The sequence below is a fragment of the Danio rerio genome, chromosome 6, assembly GCF_049306965.1.
Source record: "Danio rerio strain Tuebingen ecotype United States chromosome 6, GRCz12tu, whole genome shotgun sequence".
NCBI classification, from domain to species: domain Eukaryota; kingdom Metazoa; phylum Chordata; class Actinopteri; order Cypriniformes; family Danionidae; genus Danio; species Danio rerio.
In genome coordinates, this window is record NC_133181.1 from 58,077,501 (window position 1) to 58,093,260 (window position 15,760).

At 35.8% G+C, this 15,760-nt stretch overlaps 1 protein-coding gene across 7 annotated transcripts in view; it reads left to right on the plus strand.

Moving 5' to 3' along the window:
• Nucleotides 1-14,477, plus strand: part of pltp (phospholipid transfer protein) — a 36,716-nt gene extending 22,239 nt beyond the window's left edge. For 3 of the 7 annotated variants that reach the window (XR_012407316.1, XR_012407315.1, XR_012407314.1), the window contains exons 9-17: nucleotides 273-449; nucleotides 525-584; nucleotides 1,265-1,429; nucleotides 2,940-3,007; nucleotides 3,082-3,124; nucleotides 4,045-4,108; nucleotides 8,133-8,209; nucleotides 12,074-12,465; nucleotides 14,212-14,477. Coding sequence is in view for 3 of the 7 variants with exons in the window: in XM_005168776.6 (XP_005168833.1) it covers nucleotides 273-449; nucleotides 525-584; nucleotides 1,265-1,429; nucleotides 2,940-3,007; nucleotides 3,082-3,124; nucleotides 4,045-4,108; nucleotides 8,133-8,209; nucleotides 12,074-12,169 (750 nt within the window). In the remaining 4 variants the exon portion in view is untranslated. 7 annotated transcript variants of the gene reach the window in all.
• The last annotated feature ends 1,283 nt before the right edge of the window (nucleotides 14,478-15,760 follow it).

The window sequence follows — 15,760 nt, forward strand, 5'->3', positions numbered from 1 at the left end:
CTAAATATAAATAAACACTTTCTCAAATATATGCATGCGTGTGTGCATTTATAATATAATATAATAAAAATATAATATAGTATAATATAATACAATATAATATAATATAGTATAATATTATATAATACAATAATATAATATAATGTATAGTATTATTTAGTATAATACAATATAATATAGTATAATATAATATAATATTTTTTGGCATGTACAAGTCAATTTTAATGAATAATAGTTTCATTATCGTGTATTTCTCTCCCTCACCTCTACAGGGCATGTTTTATGATCTTAAGAATGAGAACGACACTCTAGTGAACTACGCAGTGAATCCAGTAGTGAGAGAGTATGATCGTATGATTTATCTGGCTCTCTCCGAGTACTTCTTCGACAGTGGCCTCTACTCTTACTTCAAAGGTGGACTTTTCCAACTGCAGATTGCAAACGAACGTGTAAGGCTCCTCATAATTAATCCTTAATGACATACTAATAGAATTAGACAATAAGACACTATTGTTCATTTTCAGATGCCAAAAGACTTGGAGGTCCTCCTCAGAACAACCTACCTCGGGACAATCATGATGCTGGTGAGCAAAAGCATGATGTATAAAGCACACTCCACTTAATCTGAAGCTGTTGTCAAAGGCACGGTGGCTTAGTGGTTAGCACTGTCGCCTCACATCAAAAAGGTCTCTGGTTCGAGTCTCGGCTGGGTCCGTTGGCATTTCTGTGTGGAGTTTGCATGTTCTCCCCGTGTTGGCGTGGGTTTTCCCCACAGTCCAAACACATGCGCTATAGGTGAACTGAATGAGCTAAATTGTCCGTAGTGTATGAGTGTGAATGAGTGTGTATGGATGTTTCCCAGTGATGGGTTGCAGCTTGAAGGCCATCCGCTGTGTAAAACATGCTGGAAGGTATAGGTGCAATATATTTGGTATAGGTATATATGCTACAGGTGAATTGAATAAACTAAATCGGCCGTAGTGTATGAGTGTGTGTGAATGAGTGTATGGGTGTTTCCCAGTACTAAGTTGCAGCTGATACTATAAGTTACCCCTGATAAATAAGAGACTAAGCTGAAGGATAAGGATTGAAGACACTATTTTGTCTAAACTGGCCTTTAAAATAGTCCTAATGGTGTTAATTCATCAACAAGCGGTTTATTTTATACAGGCAACCAAATACCCTGCTTTAACCTGATCAATGAGTCTGATTTAACTTGTTTAGGTGTGAACGTACCCTAAAATATATAGTTGTGTCCTCCTAGAACCCAGCACTGATGGACCAGCCCCTGTCTCTAGAGTTTGAGGTCACCGCTCCTCCTCGATCAACCATCAAGACCTCTGGTGCAAGTGTGGCCGTCAACTGTAACGTCAAAGTGTTGGTCCTTCCAGCCGGAAAACCAGCCGTCCAGCTCAGCAGCATGACCATGGTGAGAACAACATGGTGGACCACCACAATAACAAATATAACCATAGCCAAAAATGCCATCGTCCTGCTGGCAGAGAGTTAATTCACATTTACAATCAGCCTGTCTGCAATGTTCCCTCAACTACTTAGATATATAGGGTATTTACACTCACCGGCCACTTTATTAGGTACACCTGACTAGTACCTAGTTGGACCCCCTTTTGCCTTCAGAACTGCCTTAATCCTTTGTGGCATAGATTCAACAAGGTACTGGAAATATCTTCAGAGATATTGCTCCATATTGACATGATAGCATCACGGAGGTGCTGTAGATTTGTCGGCTGCACATTCATGATGTGAATCTCCCATTCCTCCACATCCTAAAAGCGCTCTATTAGATTGATATCTGGTGACTGTGGAGGCCATTTGAGTACAGTGAACTCACTGTCATGTTCTAGAAACCAGTCTGAGATGATTCACGCTTTATGACATGGTGTGTTATCTTGCTGGAAGTAGCCATCAGAAGATGAGTACACTGTGGTCATAAAGGGATGGACATGGTCAGCAACAATACTTAGGTAGGCTGTGGCGTTGACACAATGCTCAGTTGGTCCTAATGGGCCCAAAGTGTGCCAAAATATCCCTCACACCATTACACCACCACCCTGAACTGTTGATAGAAGGCAGGATATATCCATGCTTTCATGTTGTTGAGGCCAAATTCTGACCCGACCATCCGAATGTCACAGCAGAAATGGAGACTCATCAGAGCAGACAACGTATCTCCAATCTTCTATTGTCCAGTTTTAATGAGCCTGTGTGAATTGTAGCCTCAGTTTCCTGTTCTTAGCTGACAGGAGTGGCACCCGGTGTGGTCTTCTGCTACTGTAGCTCATCTGCCCCAAGGTTGGATGTGTTGTGTGTTCAGAGATGCTCTTCTGCAGACCTCTGTTGTAACGAGTGCTTATTTGAGTTACTGTTGTCTTTCTATTAGCTAGAACCAGTCTGGCCATTCTCCTCTGACCTCTGGCATCAACAAGACATTTGCGCCCACAGAACTGCCGCTCACTGCATATTTCCTCTTTATCAGACCATTCTCTGTAAACCCTAGAGATGGTTGTGCGTGAAAATCCCAGTAGATCAGCAGTTTCCGAAATACTCAGATCAGCCCATCTGGCACCAACAACCATGCCACGTTCAAAGTCACTTAAATTACCTTTCTTCCCCATTCTGATGCTCGGTTTGAACTGCAGCAGATCATCTCGACCATGTCCACATGCCTAAATGCAATGAGTTGCTGCCAAGTGATTGGCTGATTATAAATTTGTGTTAACTAGCAGTTGGACAGGTGTACCTAATAAAGTGGCCAGTGATATGTATATATATATATCTAGAATACTGCAATAAGTTATTATCTCCTGAAAATGCAGATACACATTATATAGAATAATATACAAAACAATAATACACAATTCACTGATGTGATTTATCATGGAGGATGATATAAATGCACTACTGATTCTGTTTTTTAGGAGGGTAAATTCAACGCGAAAGTGTCAATGAAGGGCAAACGCCTCGCCATCCACTTAGATCTGAGAAGGTGAGTATTGAACATTTATTTTAGTTTGTAGACTCGACTTAATATGTGATTTTTAACTGAGAATTTGTTTTCAGGTTTAAGATTTTCTCCAATCAGTCTGCTCTGGAGTCTTTAGCTGTAAGTGTCATTTTGCTAATAAATGAATTCATGTTAGTTAAAGGTGAAAAACTGCAGTCCTTTTATCAAATTGGATCAAGTTGAAATCCTTAGCCTGATTATATACATTTTATTTTAAAAATGTAAATGTAACTTTACTGCATTTTCTGAATTATATTTGTTTAACCAGTGCAAACACGACATTTATAAACTGTAATACAAGAATGTTTGCAGTTATTGTAATTGATCAATATTGATAAAGGTTAGTTTTTATTTTATCCTATTTACCTGCAGTGTTTTGCCTTGCAAAAAGAAAACTGAAGTTGCAATAAACACTTACAGTTGAAGTCAGAATTATTAGCCCCCTTCAGATTTGTTTTATTCTTTTTTTAAATATTTCGCAATTGATGTTTAACAGAGCAAGGACATTTTCACAGAATGTCTGATAATATTTTTTTCTTCTGTAAAAAAGTCTTGTTGGTTTTATTTTGGCTAGAATAAAATTAGTTTTAAATTTTTTTAAACACCGTTATAAGGAAGAAATTATTAGCTTCTTTAAGCTATATTTTTTCATGAGAACCATTGTTATACAATAACTTGCCTAATTACCCTAACCTGCCTAGTTAACCTAATTAACCTATTTAAGCCTTTAAATGCCAAGCTGTATAGAAGTGTCTTGAAAAATATCTAGTCAAATATAATTTACTGTCATCATGACAAAGAGAAAATAAATCAGTTATTAGAAATGAGTTATTAAAACTATTATGTTTAGAAATGTGTTGAAGAAATCTTCTTTCTGTTAAACATAAATTGGGGAAAAAATAAACAAGCGATCTAAAAATTCAGGGGGGCTAATAATTCTGACTTCAACTGTATATACTGTATACATCACGAATGAATGTGCTGCAACAATGTGACTGTAATCAATATTTGTCCATCAGCTTATTCCACTGCAGGGTCCCCTGAAGACCATGCTGCAGATATCTGTGGTGCCTCTCATTAACAGTAAGTGATAGGACATGTCAGCACAGGCTTCCTGTGGGTCTCTATAAAGTCTTTAAAAGTACTAGATTTTTAAAATGTAAGGACACAAAAAGTCTGAGAAAGATTTACTGTCTTAAATTTGACATGATATTGTGACTTTCAGTCAGTACGATTACATGGACACCAATAATCTGATTTTATGACAACTTAGACAATACTCTGATTAGGAGTCGACCATGTAAACAGCGATTGTTGATTCATTTAATCCAACTGAAGTCATAATCAAACTAAACAGAAATGGGATTAAGACATGTGGAGCATGCTGATTTTAGTGGCCTTACTGAAGTGTGATACAGACATGGAAACACGGCAATCAAACTCTATTAAAACAACACTTTTCCAGCAGTTTATACTCGCATCCAATATCTCGTTTGTCACCTGAGCATGCATGAAATGTTCCTGAATGACAGTGAAAGTGCCAAACTGCTGTTAAAGTCGACTAATTAAAGATGAAACACCTTACATGAAACTCCGGAGGAAATATAAATGCAGTGACGTGATGGCATTAATCGAATTGTGCTATAACATGTAAAACAGGATCATGAAAGTCATGTAAACACCTTCATCATGTTATTGTCTTATCAGATTAAGGCGAATAATTCAATTACTGATGTCCATGTAAACATAGTGTGACCAATTCAAAATAAATGGCATTATATGCATGTTTACACATGTGATAACTATTTTAGCCAATACAACAGTTCAGAAAATAATTCATTATTGTTAATGGACAATCATAACCAAAATGTTCAGAGCTGTTACTGTTATGCTGTATTTTGACACTACTATTAATTATTTTAATAGTAATCACGATATTACACACTAAATTGATAGCAGAGGCACTAAAAGTACCCGTTGTTTATATATTTTATCTTTTACATTCGGGCATATTTAGTTCATTTATACGGTTTTTAAATAAATGCTGCATTCATTCATTTATTCATTTTCTTTTCAGCTTAGTCTCTTTATTAAATGCACAGCGAAATGAACCGCTAATATAGATCGGCTATGAAGCACGCACTTGTATCATCAGTAATTGAGAGTGCTGGTGAAACGGTTATAATAAACATGACAGGGAGAGGTCATTTGAATAATTTTAATCATAATGCAAAAACAACATTACGCACGCGTAATAATACAGCTGTTCTGTGTCAGTTAAATCAGTTGACTGTTGAAAATTCTACATTTTAACCCAACTGGTTGAGTTATTAAACAAATAACCCAATAAAGGTTAAAAATAACCCAACAAAGCACCAAATATTTAACCCAACTGGTTGAGTTATTAAACAAATAACATAATAAAGGTTAAAAATAACCCAACAAAGCACCAAATATTCAACCCAACTGGTTGAGTTATTAATAAATAACATAATAAAGGTTAAAAATAACCCAACAAAGCACCAAATATTTAACCCAACTGGTTGAGTTATTAATAAATAACATAATAAAGGTTAAAAATAACCCAACAAAGCACCAAATATTTAACCCAGCTGGTTGAGTTAATAAATAACATAATAAAGGTTAAAAATAACCCAACAAAGTACCAAATATTTAACCCAACTGGTTGAGTTATTATAAATAACATAATAAAGGTTAAAAATAACCCAACAAAGCACTAAATATTTAACCCAACTGGTTGAGTTATTATAAATAACATAATAAAGGTTAAAAATAACCCAACAAAGCACCAAATATTTAACCCAACTGGTTGAGTTATTATAAATAACATAATAAAGGTTAAAAATAACTCAACAAAGCAACAAATATTTAACCCAACTGGTTGAGTAATTAATAAATAACATAATAAAGGTTAAAAATAACCCAACAAAGCACCAAATATTTGACCCAGCTGGTTGAGTTAATAAATAACATAATAAAGGTTAAAAATAACTCAACAAAGCACCAAATATTTGACCCAGCTGGTTGAGTTAATAAATAACATAATAAAGGTTAAAAATAACCCAACAAAGCACCAAATATTTAACCCAGCTGGTTGAGTTAATAAATAACATAATAAAGGGTAAAAATAACCCAACAAAGCACCAAATATTTAACCCAACTGGTTGAGTTATTATAAATAACATAATAAAAGTTAAAAATAACCCAACAAAGCACCAAATATTTAACCCAACTGGTTGAGTTATTAATAAATAACATAATAAAGGTTAAAAATAACCCAACAAAGCACCAAATATTTGACCCAGCTGGTTGAGTTAATAAATAACATAATAAAGGGTAAAAATAACCCAACAAAGCACCAAATATTTAACCCAACTGGTTGAGTTATTAATAAATAACATAATAAAGGTTAAAAATAACCCAACAAAGCACCAAATATTAACCCAACTGGTTGAGTTATTAATAAATAACATAATAAAGGTTAAAAATAACCCAACAAAGCACCAAATATTTAACCCAACTGGTTGAGTTATTATAAATAACATAATAAAAGTTAAAAATAACTCAACAAAGCACCAAATATTTAACCCAACTGGTTGAGTTATTAATAAATTACCAAATAATGATTAAAATAACTCAACAAAGCACCAAATATTTAACCCAACTGGTTGAGTTATTATAAATAACATAATAAAAGTTAAAAATAACCCAACAAAGCACCAAATATTTAACCCAACTGGTTGAGTTATTAATAAATAACATAATAAAGGTTAAAAATAACCCAACAAAGCACCAAATATTAACCCAACTGGTTGAGTTATTAATAAATAACATAATAAAGGTTAAAAATAACCCAACAAAGCACCAAATATTTAACCCAACTGGTTGAGTTATTATAAATAACATAATAAAAGTTAAAAATAACTCAACAAAGCACCAAATATTTAACCCAACTGGTTGAGTTATTAATAAATTACCAAATAATGATTAAAATAACTCAACAAAGCACCAAATATTTAACCCAACTGGTTGAGTTATTATAAATAACATAATAAAAGTTAAAAATAACTCAACAAAGCACCAAATATTTGACCCAGCTGGTTGAGTTATTAATAAATTACCAAATAATGATTAAAATAACTCAACAAAGCACCAAATATTTAACCCAACTGGTTGAGTTATTATAAATAACATAATAAAAGTTAAAAATAACTCAACAAAGCACCAAATATTTAACCCAACTGGTTGAGTTATTAATAAATTACCAAATAATGATTAAAATAACTCAACAAAGCACCAAATATTTAACCAAACTGGTTGAGTTATTAATAAATTACCAAATAAAGGTTAAAAATAACCCAACAAAGCACCAAATATTTTTAACTCAACTACTGGATTAAATAAATAACTCAACGTTTTTAGAGTGACCTATAAACTACGGCCAATTTAGTTTCTTCAATTCACCTATAGCACATGTGTGTGGACTTGTGGGGGAAACCGGAGCACCCGGAGGAAACCCACGCCAACACGGGGAGAACATGCAAACTCCACACAGAAATGCCAACTGACACAGCCAGGGTTCGAACCAGCGACCTGCTTGCGGTGAGGCGATCGTGCTACCCACTAGGCCACCGTGATGCCCTAATAATAACAATGTGTTTTGAAAAAATATACATATCTATGTTCAGCATTGGACACACTATAAAGAGTATTATTTTTTTCATCAAGGCCTTATATTTGACTGTAAAAAATGTAAAGCAGACCTGTAGTAAATGAGATACATAATACCATTTAAAAATGTGTGTGGTTTTAATGTTTTTTTCAAGAAGTCTCTTATATATCCACACCAGGACTGCATTTATATGCTCAATATACGGTTAAAAGACAGAAATATTATGAAATATCATAATCAAAATAACAGCGACTCTTCAATTTAAATGGATATTTAAAATGGGTTTTACTTATGTGATGCCAAGTTGAACTTCCAGCATCATTACTGCAGTTTTCATTCCAGCATGCTATTTGATGTGCATATCGACTTTAAATGAGGTGCACCTAAACAGGATTTTTATGCGTTTTTTGTAAGATTACACCAAGCGAGGGGTGCAGATCCCTTTACCAGACGGGATAGACTTCATCGAAGAGGTCGTGGAGTATCACAATGTAAGTGGCTGCTCAGACTCTTGACATCTTTAATGTAAGGTTTTTTAGTTGTTGTTGTTGTTTTTAATAGACATGGCAAATATAGAAGTGCATATATAATTAAAGGTCTAATTTGTGTATTTAAACAACATTTTAAAACAATAATAAATATAAATAAAGCAGATATCACCTGTAAAAATAAACAAATGATATCATACATTTGCAGTTTTCCATGTCTTTTATTTCATGTTTTTATTTTTGCTTTTGACTTGCATTATGTGATCTTGATCTTTGTTCCTACAACTTGAAACCTTAAAGTTAGAAAAAGTGACTTTTATTATAATTTTTAATAGTTTAGAGCAGTGGTTCTCAAACTGTGGTACGGAGGAATATGTCATATTTACATGCAAAATATATTTAAAATGTATAATAATTTGTATATGAATATGATGGCTATATTGATAAGGTTCTAGCAACATTTCCAGGTTTTGATGAATAGGCTACTATATGTTAATACTTTACATTTAAGTCCAGAAGTTTTAGTCTTTTTTTTTTTTACTTTTTAAGAACAGTAGTCTACCATTTTAATTAAACTTTTAAAAGCACATTTAAATTAAAACGTTGACATTTTGTTTGTTTTTTTACATATAAGCACAGTACAGTGTTATTGTTCAAACTATAATGTTTAAAGTGGCTTACAATAATAAATGTTCTTAATAATAGGAATTAATCTGCCTGGTTTTTGAACTGTGCTGTGGCTGCTTAATTAGTCCTACTACGCTATACTGTATTTCAATAATGTTCACTATGGTGGTACTTGGAGAGGCGATTCTTTTCTGAGGTAATACTTGATGAAAAAAGTTTGAGAGCCGCTGGTTTAGAGCAGGGGCGCAACTTCACATGTACTGATGGGTATGCGGCTTCAACTTTTGCGCGCCCCCCTTCAATCCAACTATATTTTATAACAGGCAAGTGATAAAATGTGGAAAATATTTCCATCAATAAATTAAAGATATTTTTTCATAAAGATATCAATATGCTTAAAAAAAACAGTTTCGCAGTTCTGAACACAACTGAAATAGTTTGAAGTATAGTAAAAGGTATAATTACATTAAGCATGTTAAGTCACAAAGAAATGCATCTCATACCACCCCAAATTTCTTCTTAATTTAATTTTCACTTACTAAATGATTATAGCACCTTGACTAGCCTTGCTTTTGGACTTTTTGTAGTACATTTGTCAAAACAAAATGATAGACATGGGAGTCCTAAAGGGCAAAAGAACATTGCAATTACTTCTCACATTCAGAATGAGGCAGAAGGTCTGTCTTTGCAAGAACAATTGACTAAAACTGCTAAAAGTGAAATAAAAAAGACTGTCAAATGTTTAGTGTAAAAAAACAGAAACAAACAGTGTGAAATGTTCTATTTAATTGAAATGTTATAACTTTGTTTGTAGCTAAAATTAAAATAGTTTTGAGCTAAGAAGTTACCAAAAGGCCTGATGAATCAATATGATACATAATAAATTCACAATAACATGTGGTATAAAAATGGGGGAGGGGTGAAATGATTTTTTAATTTAATAAAATACAATATTATACTCGTATAAAATGCTAAATACATTTTTTTAACAAAAAATATATACATTATTTGAAACTTTTAATATGGATAATTTCAAAAATAGTTTTGGCACAATGGCGCCCCCCCCCCATGTGTGGCGCCCCTATGCACTGCATATACTGCATACCCCCTTTTTGCGCCACTGGTTTAGAGTGATCTATTGTCTGTGTTGGTGTTCTAGAGCAGGGGTTCCCAAACTTTTCAGCCCGCGACCCCCAAAATGACAATGCCAGTGACTCGTGACCCCCAATATTCTCTGAGGTGGTGGTTATAAATACAGAAACCTTGTATGCAATGACGCACACAAACACACCAATAGACCCAAGTCTATTCTTAGTTTTTTTTTTTTAATGTATGTCAGTGCTTTAAATGGGCTAGAAAGTTTAACCTACTGTTACAAAATCTGCTGCATCTGACAGTATTGCTGTGTCTTTAGTATAATGTAATTACCCGAGAAGTCGCAATCCAATAGAACTAGTAACTATAAGCTACTATAGTAACTATATAGTTTATAGTAACTATAAACGACTATTTTTTTTCTCTTCAGTAGGTTATTGATAAAATACAGTAAGCCTTAAGGTTTAATAAAAATTAATTGATTTTTAAAAATCAACAGGCGACCCCCCTTCATTGTCCCGCGACCCCTCGGGGGGTCCCGACCCCCACTTTGAGAACCTCTGTTCTAGATTACGCTACAAAAACCTTCGTAATAAACCAACAGTACATTTTCTGCTATTTTACAGACTTATTTCTCTCTAAATTATTCCAAACTACTAAAATGTCAATACAAGTCACTTTATCAAACTGTAGAGTTGAATTTTCAACATCAAAAGTCAACAGCGCAGAGATCAACATCCCATAACGCAATTCACAACCGTAAACAAACACAAAATTGGAAAACTCTTAATTAACAGATATTTTTACAGTGTAGTTATACATATCCCAGCATTTCTCAATTGTAATGCAAAAAAACAGCTACTTTAGCACACAGAGAAGAGTGCACTACATTAAGAATTGTATTACAGGTTCAATTTAAGTTATTTGTAATCAATGAACTGTGAAATTACACTTCGTGGCCACTTTATTAGGAACACCCGTCCAACTGCTCGTTAACAAAAACTTCTAATCAGCCAATCACATGGCAGTAACTCAATGCATTTAGGCATGTAGCCATGGTCGGGATGATCTGCTGCAGTTCAAACTGAGCATCAGAATGGGGAAGACAGTTGATTTAGATGACTTTGAAGGTGGCATGGTTGTTGGAGCCAGACGGGCTGGTCTGAGTATTTCAGAAACTACTAATCTACTGAGATTTTCACGCACAACCATCTCTAGGGTGTACAGAGAATGGTCTGAAAAAGAGAAAATATCCAGCGAGCGGCAGTTCTGTGGACACAAATGCCTAGTTGATGCCAGAGGTCAGAGGAGAATGGCCAGACTGGTTCCAGCTGATAGAAAGGCAACAACTCAAACAAGCACTCGCTAGGTCTGCAGAAGAGCATCTCTGAACACACAACACGTCCAACCTTGAGGCAGATGGGCTACAGCAGCAGAAAACCACACCGAGTGCCACTCCTGTCATCTAAAAACAGGAAACTGAGGCTTCAATTCACACAGGCTCACCAAAACTGGATAATAGAAGATTGGAGAAACGTTGCCTGCCCTGATGAGTCTCCATTTCTGCTGAGACATTCGGATGGTTGCATCAGAATCTGGCGTCAACAACATGAAAGCATGGATATATCCTGCCTTGTATCAATGGTTCAGGCTGGTGGTGTAATGGTGTTTTCTTGGCACACTTTGGGTCCATTAGTTCCAACTGAGCATCGTGTCAACACCACAGCCAACCTGAGTATTGTTGCTGACCATGTCCCTTTATGACCACAGTGTACCCATCTTCTGATGGCTACTTCCTGCAGGATAACACGCCATGTCAAAGCGTGAATCATCTCAGACTGGTTTCTTGAACATGACAATGAGTTCACTGTACTCAAATGGCCTCCACAGTCACCAGATCTCAATCCAATAGAGCACCTTTGGGATGTGGTGGAACGGGAGATTCACAGGATGGATGTGCAGCCGACAAATCTGAAGAAACTGCGTGACCCTATCATCTCAAAATGGACCAAAAGTTCTTGAAGACAAAAGCGGGTCCAACTCTGTACTAGTAAGGTGTACCTAATAAAGTGGCCAGTGAGTGTATGGTGATTTATCATTTAGTTTTTGTGCATTGATAGCAGTTCTCTGTCTGTGATTCAACAGGGCTACATCATCGTGGGGGCGAATTTACACTTCCAGACGGGTCTGAGAGAAATGATCGAGGGGAAGCTGGTGGGAGAATCCGACAACTCCATTTAAGCGCGGTGAAGATGTTAATGCGCGCGTGTCCTGCACAGACACTACAGCAATAATGAGGGATTTGCGAGAAGAAAACTAACCTTCCAGCATGACGTTTAACTGATCCTCAAAACCTCCTGTCACCACAGTCAACATCAACTCCACATTCACCACCTTTACTCTCTGAATACACACTTAGGGCAGAAAAACTGATTGATAATGCTCGAATTTGCTTTAATGCTGATAAGCAGCGCTGCCTTATGTAACATTTCTGAATAGGTAATAAAATAATTCAAATGTAATATGTTTAATTAGTGGTGATAATTCAATTCTTTAAAGCAGGGGTCATCAAACTTGTTCCTGGAGGGCCGGTGTCCTGCAGATTTTAGCTCCAACCCTAATCAAACACACCTGAACCAGCTAAATCAAGAGCTGCGTCCCAAATCGCATACTTATGCACTATTCTATGCCATTTTGTAGTATAAATAGTGTAAGTAGTGTGTTCACACTGAAAACTCTAAAAATAATAAGTGCACTTTAATTACCCGGATGATGCACTCATTCAGCTGCTAAAATGAAGTGTGTAATGATGGACACTTCACGCACTCAACGACCGCAGGTTTGCTTACGTAGCGGAAGGGGCGGAGCTATCGGACGCACATGTTGGATAACTTTATTTATTTTGGATGGTGAAAGCAAAATTCTTCTACGAGAGTGATTATAGCGCCTCCCGATGGTGAATGCGGCAATACTCACGGCAGGTATTATTTGATAATTCGGTCGTTTATTTCACTGATTTGGCAACCGTCAAACGTCATCAGGGAAACCATTTAGTGTGCCATTTGGGACAACACTACATACATGTACTATCCTGTTGAGTGTGTAAGTGCATAAGTACATAGTGCATGAGTGCATAGTGTGCCATTTGGGAATTAATTAAGGTCTTGGGTATAGACCTTTTTCATGGCTGCTGCATGGAGAGCGCCATAGCGACCAGCGTCTTCCGGTAGAATGCTAAAAACTTCCGTTTACAGCGTGTACAACTGGTAATTTGCGCTCCGAAAATGGGTTTCAATACCGTTTTTAATGGATAACAGAGTGTTTTTGTGACACACAACTTAGAAATGTGTTTGTTAAAGCCGTTATAATCTGTCACATGTGGTTCAAACGCGTCAGAAATACGAGAAAAACGTTCTCCTAGTTCACGTGTCTGCCGTCAGAAATACAGTGTCTGTTTGCGTTCCCGGCCTGTCAGCTGTTAGCTCAGCGGCTCTTTAAAACACACACACACACACACACACACACACACACACACACACACACACACACACACACACACACACACACACACACACACACACACACACACACACACACACACACACACACACACACACACACACACACAAACAAAAATAAAAGTCTGTTATTGATCCTCTGCTGGCTGATATTTGCGGTTCATTCTAATCGCGAGCCGTTTGTGTATTTCGTGTGTTGTTTTTACCACGTTTGTGTTTTTCTGTCATTTCGAAATGACACTAGCCTATATTTTCACTTTGTCACCGTTATTAAATCAGTGTGTCAGTGGCACAGTACAGGCTACTTGTGTGTGTCAAACATTTTGGTTGAATTACATTTGTTTGGGCTGGTTATATATTAAAATAAAGAGAAAATGTTGACTTTAGCGATGACGAGGCTTCATTTAAACTGCAGAAGATGCCGTCTGACAACGAGGGGAAAACGCCTCACTGCAGCTGTTTTCCATCCTATTAGATCGCATTTCTTTAAATGATCAGTCCAGGAGATGGTGCTGATGGACAACAGTGTTAGTTCAAAGAGGATAAAAGCAGGTAAAATAGATCGTTTCAAATCTGTCCAAATGTGACTGTTTACACGCATCAGCTGCCGACCGGAAGTTCTTCGCATTCTCCTTGCGTATACACGCAAAGCATAATGAGTAATTTTGCGTTCCAAGAAAAGGGTCTATACTTGAAACACCCAGGCAGGTGTGTTGAGGAAAGTTGGAGCTAAACACTGCAGAGTCACCGGCCCTCCAGGACCAGGATTGGTGACCCCTGGTTTAAAGCCTCATATTGACCCATAAATTGAGTACACACTATTCTAGTACATTAGAACATTTATTTTCCTTCAGCTTAGTCCCTTATTTATCAGGGGTCGCCACAGCGGACTGAACCGACAACTATTCCAGCATATGTTTTACACATTGGATGCTCTTCCAGCTGCAACCCAGCTCTGGGAAACACTCATTCCCACAAAATGTTGATCTCTGCTCTGTTGACTTTTGATGCTGAAAATTAAATTCTTCAGCTTAACAAAGTGACTTTGTTTTCTTTTATTGAGAAAACAGACAATAGATCACTTTAAACTATTAAAAATGAAAATAAAAGTCACTTTTTAAAAAAACTTGAAAAGGTTAAACGTTGTAAGAAAGATCCCATAATGCAATTTAAAAGCAGAAATAATAAAAGCAGTCACAAAATGCAGAAACTGTTAAATAATAGATATTTATTTATAGATATCTACACTGTAAAATAACCTAGTTGTGAAGACACTTAAATAAGATTTCTGGTCTTTGCCATTTGTTTTAAAATGCACTCAATCATGGGTCAAAAGCCTATTCACAAACTCTCCCCTCAACTGCTTCGATATTTTCCCTTTTAGCCAAATACTACACTACTTATATTTACTCTTTGTGCAAACAGCATTTACCGTTATTTGCTTTCTGTAAATACCTCATGACGCATTTATACTTAGTGTAAATAACTGTTGCACAAAGCATTTCCCAGTACAAGCAGTATTTAGATAAAGCAGCATTACCAATGAGATGTTCAGGAGGATCCAAACAGACACTTTACAGCATCTGACCGATTCATGCATTGAAATCAGGCTCTCCTCCAAACATTTACACACTTTCACAAGAAAAACGAGTTGGAAAAATTGGTGACACTTTATATTAAGTGTCCTTAACTACTATGTACTTACATCAAAAAATAAATACAATGTACTTACTGTGTTTATAATGTATTTGAGAACACTTGTGGTGCTTTTGAGTTGGGATAGAGGTTGGGTTATGGACAGGTTTGGTGGTATGGGTAGGTTTAAGGGTGGGTTAAGGTGTAAGGGATGGTTAACAGTGTATTTACAAATGTATTTACAAAAGTTAATTACAGATGTAATTACATACATGTATTTAATCAACCATAAGTACACAGTAAATACATGTATTTACACAATAAGTACATTATAACAAACTATTAACTCCTGTGTAAGTACATATTAGTTAAGGCCACAATATAAAGTGGGACCGAAAAGTTTATGTTGACTGGACAGGTGTTAAACACACACACGTTATACTGTTATACTCTGTGCTTAGTTGGAGAACACTATTCATTTGTACTTTAGGTTGTGAATTAGGATTTTTTTTGTACAAGTTATATTTTATATTGATGTTTAACAGGAGATTAGTTTGTGATTGAAATCGCAGTTCCTTGTGTTATAAAAGCGAAGTGTTAAAATCAGAATGTTCGATAAGTTCATCGTTGAAGTTATTGAATGCACCATTTTCCATAATAAAAGGATCACAAAAAGAAA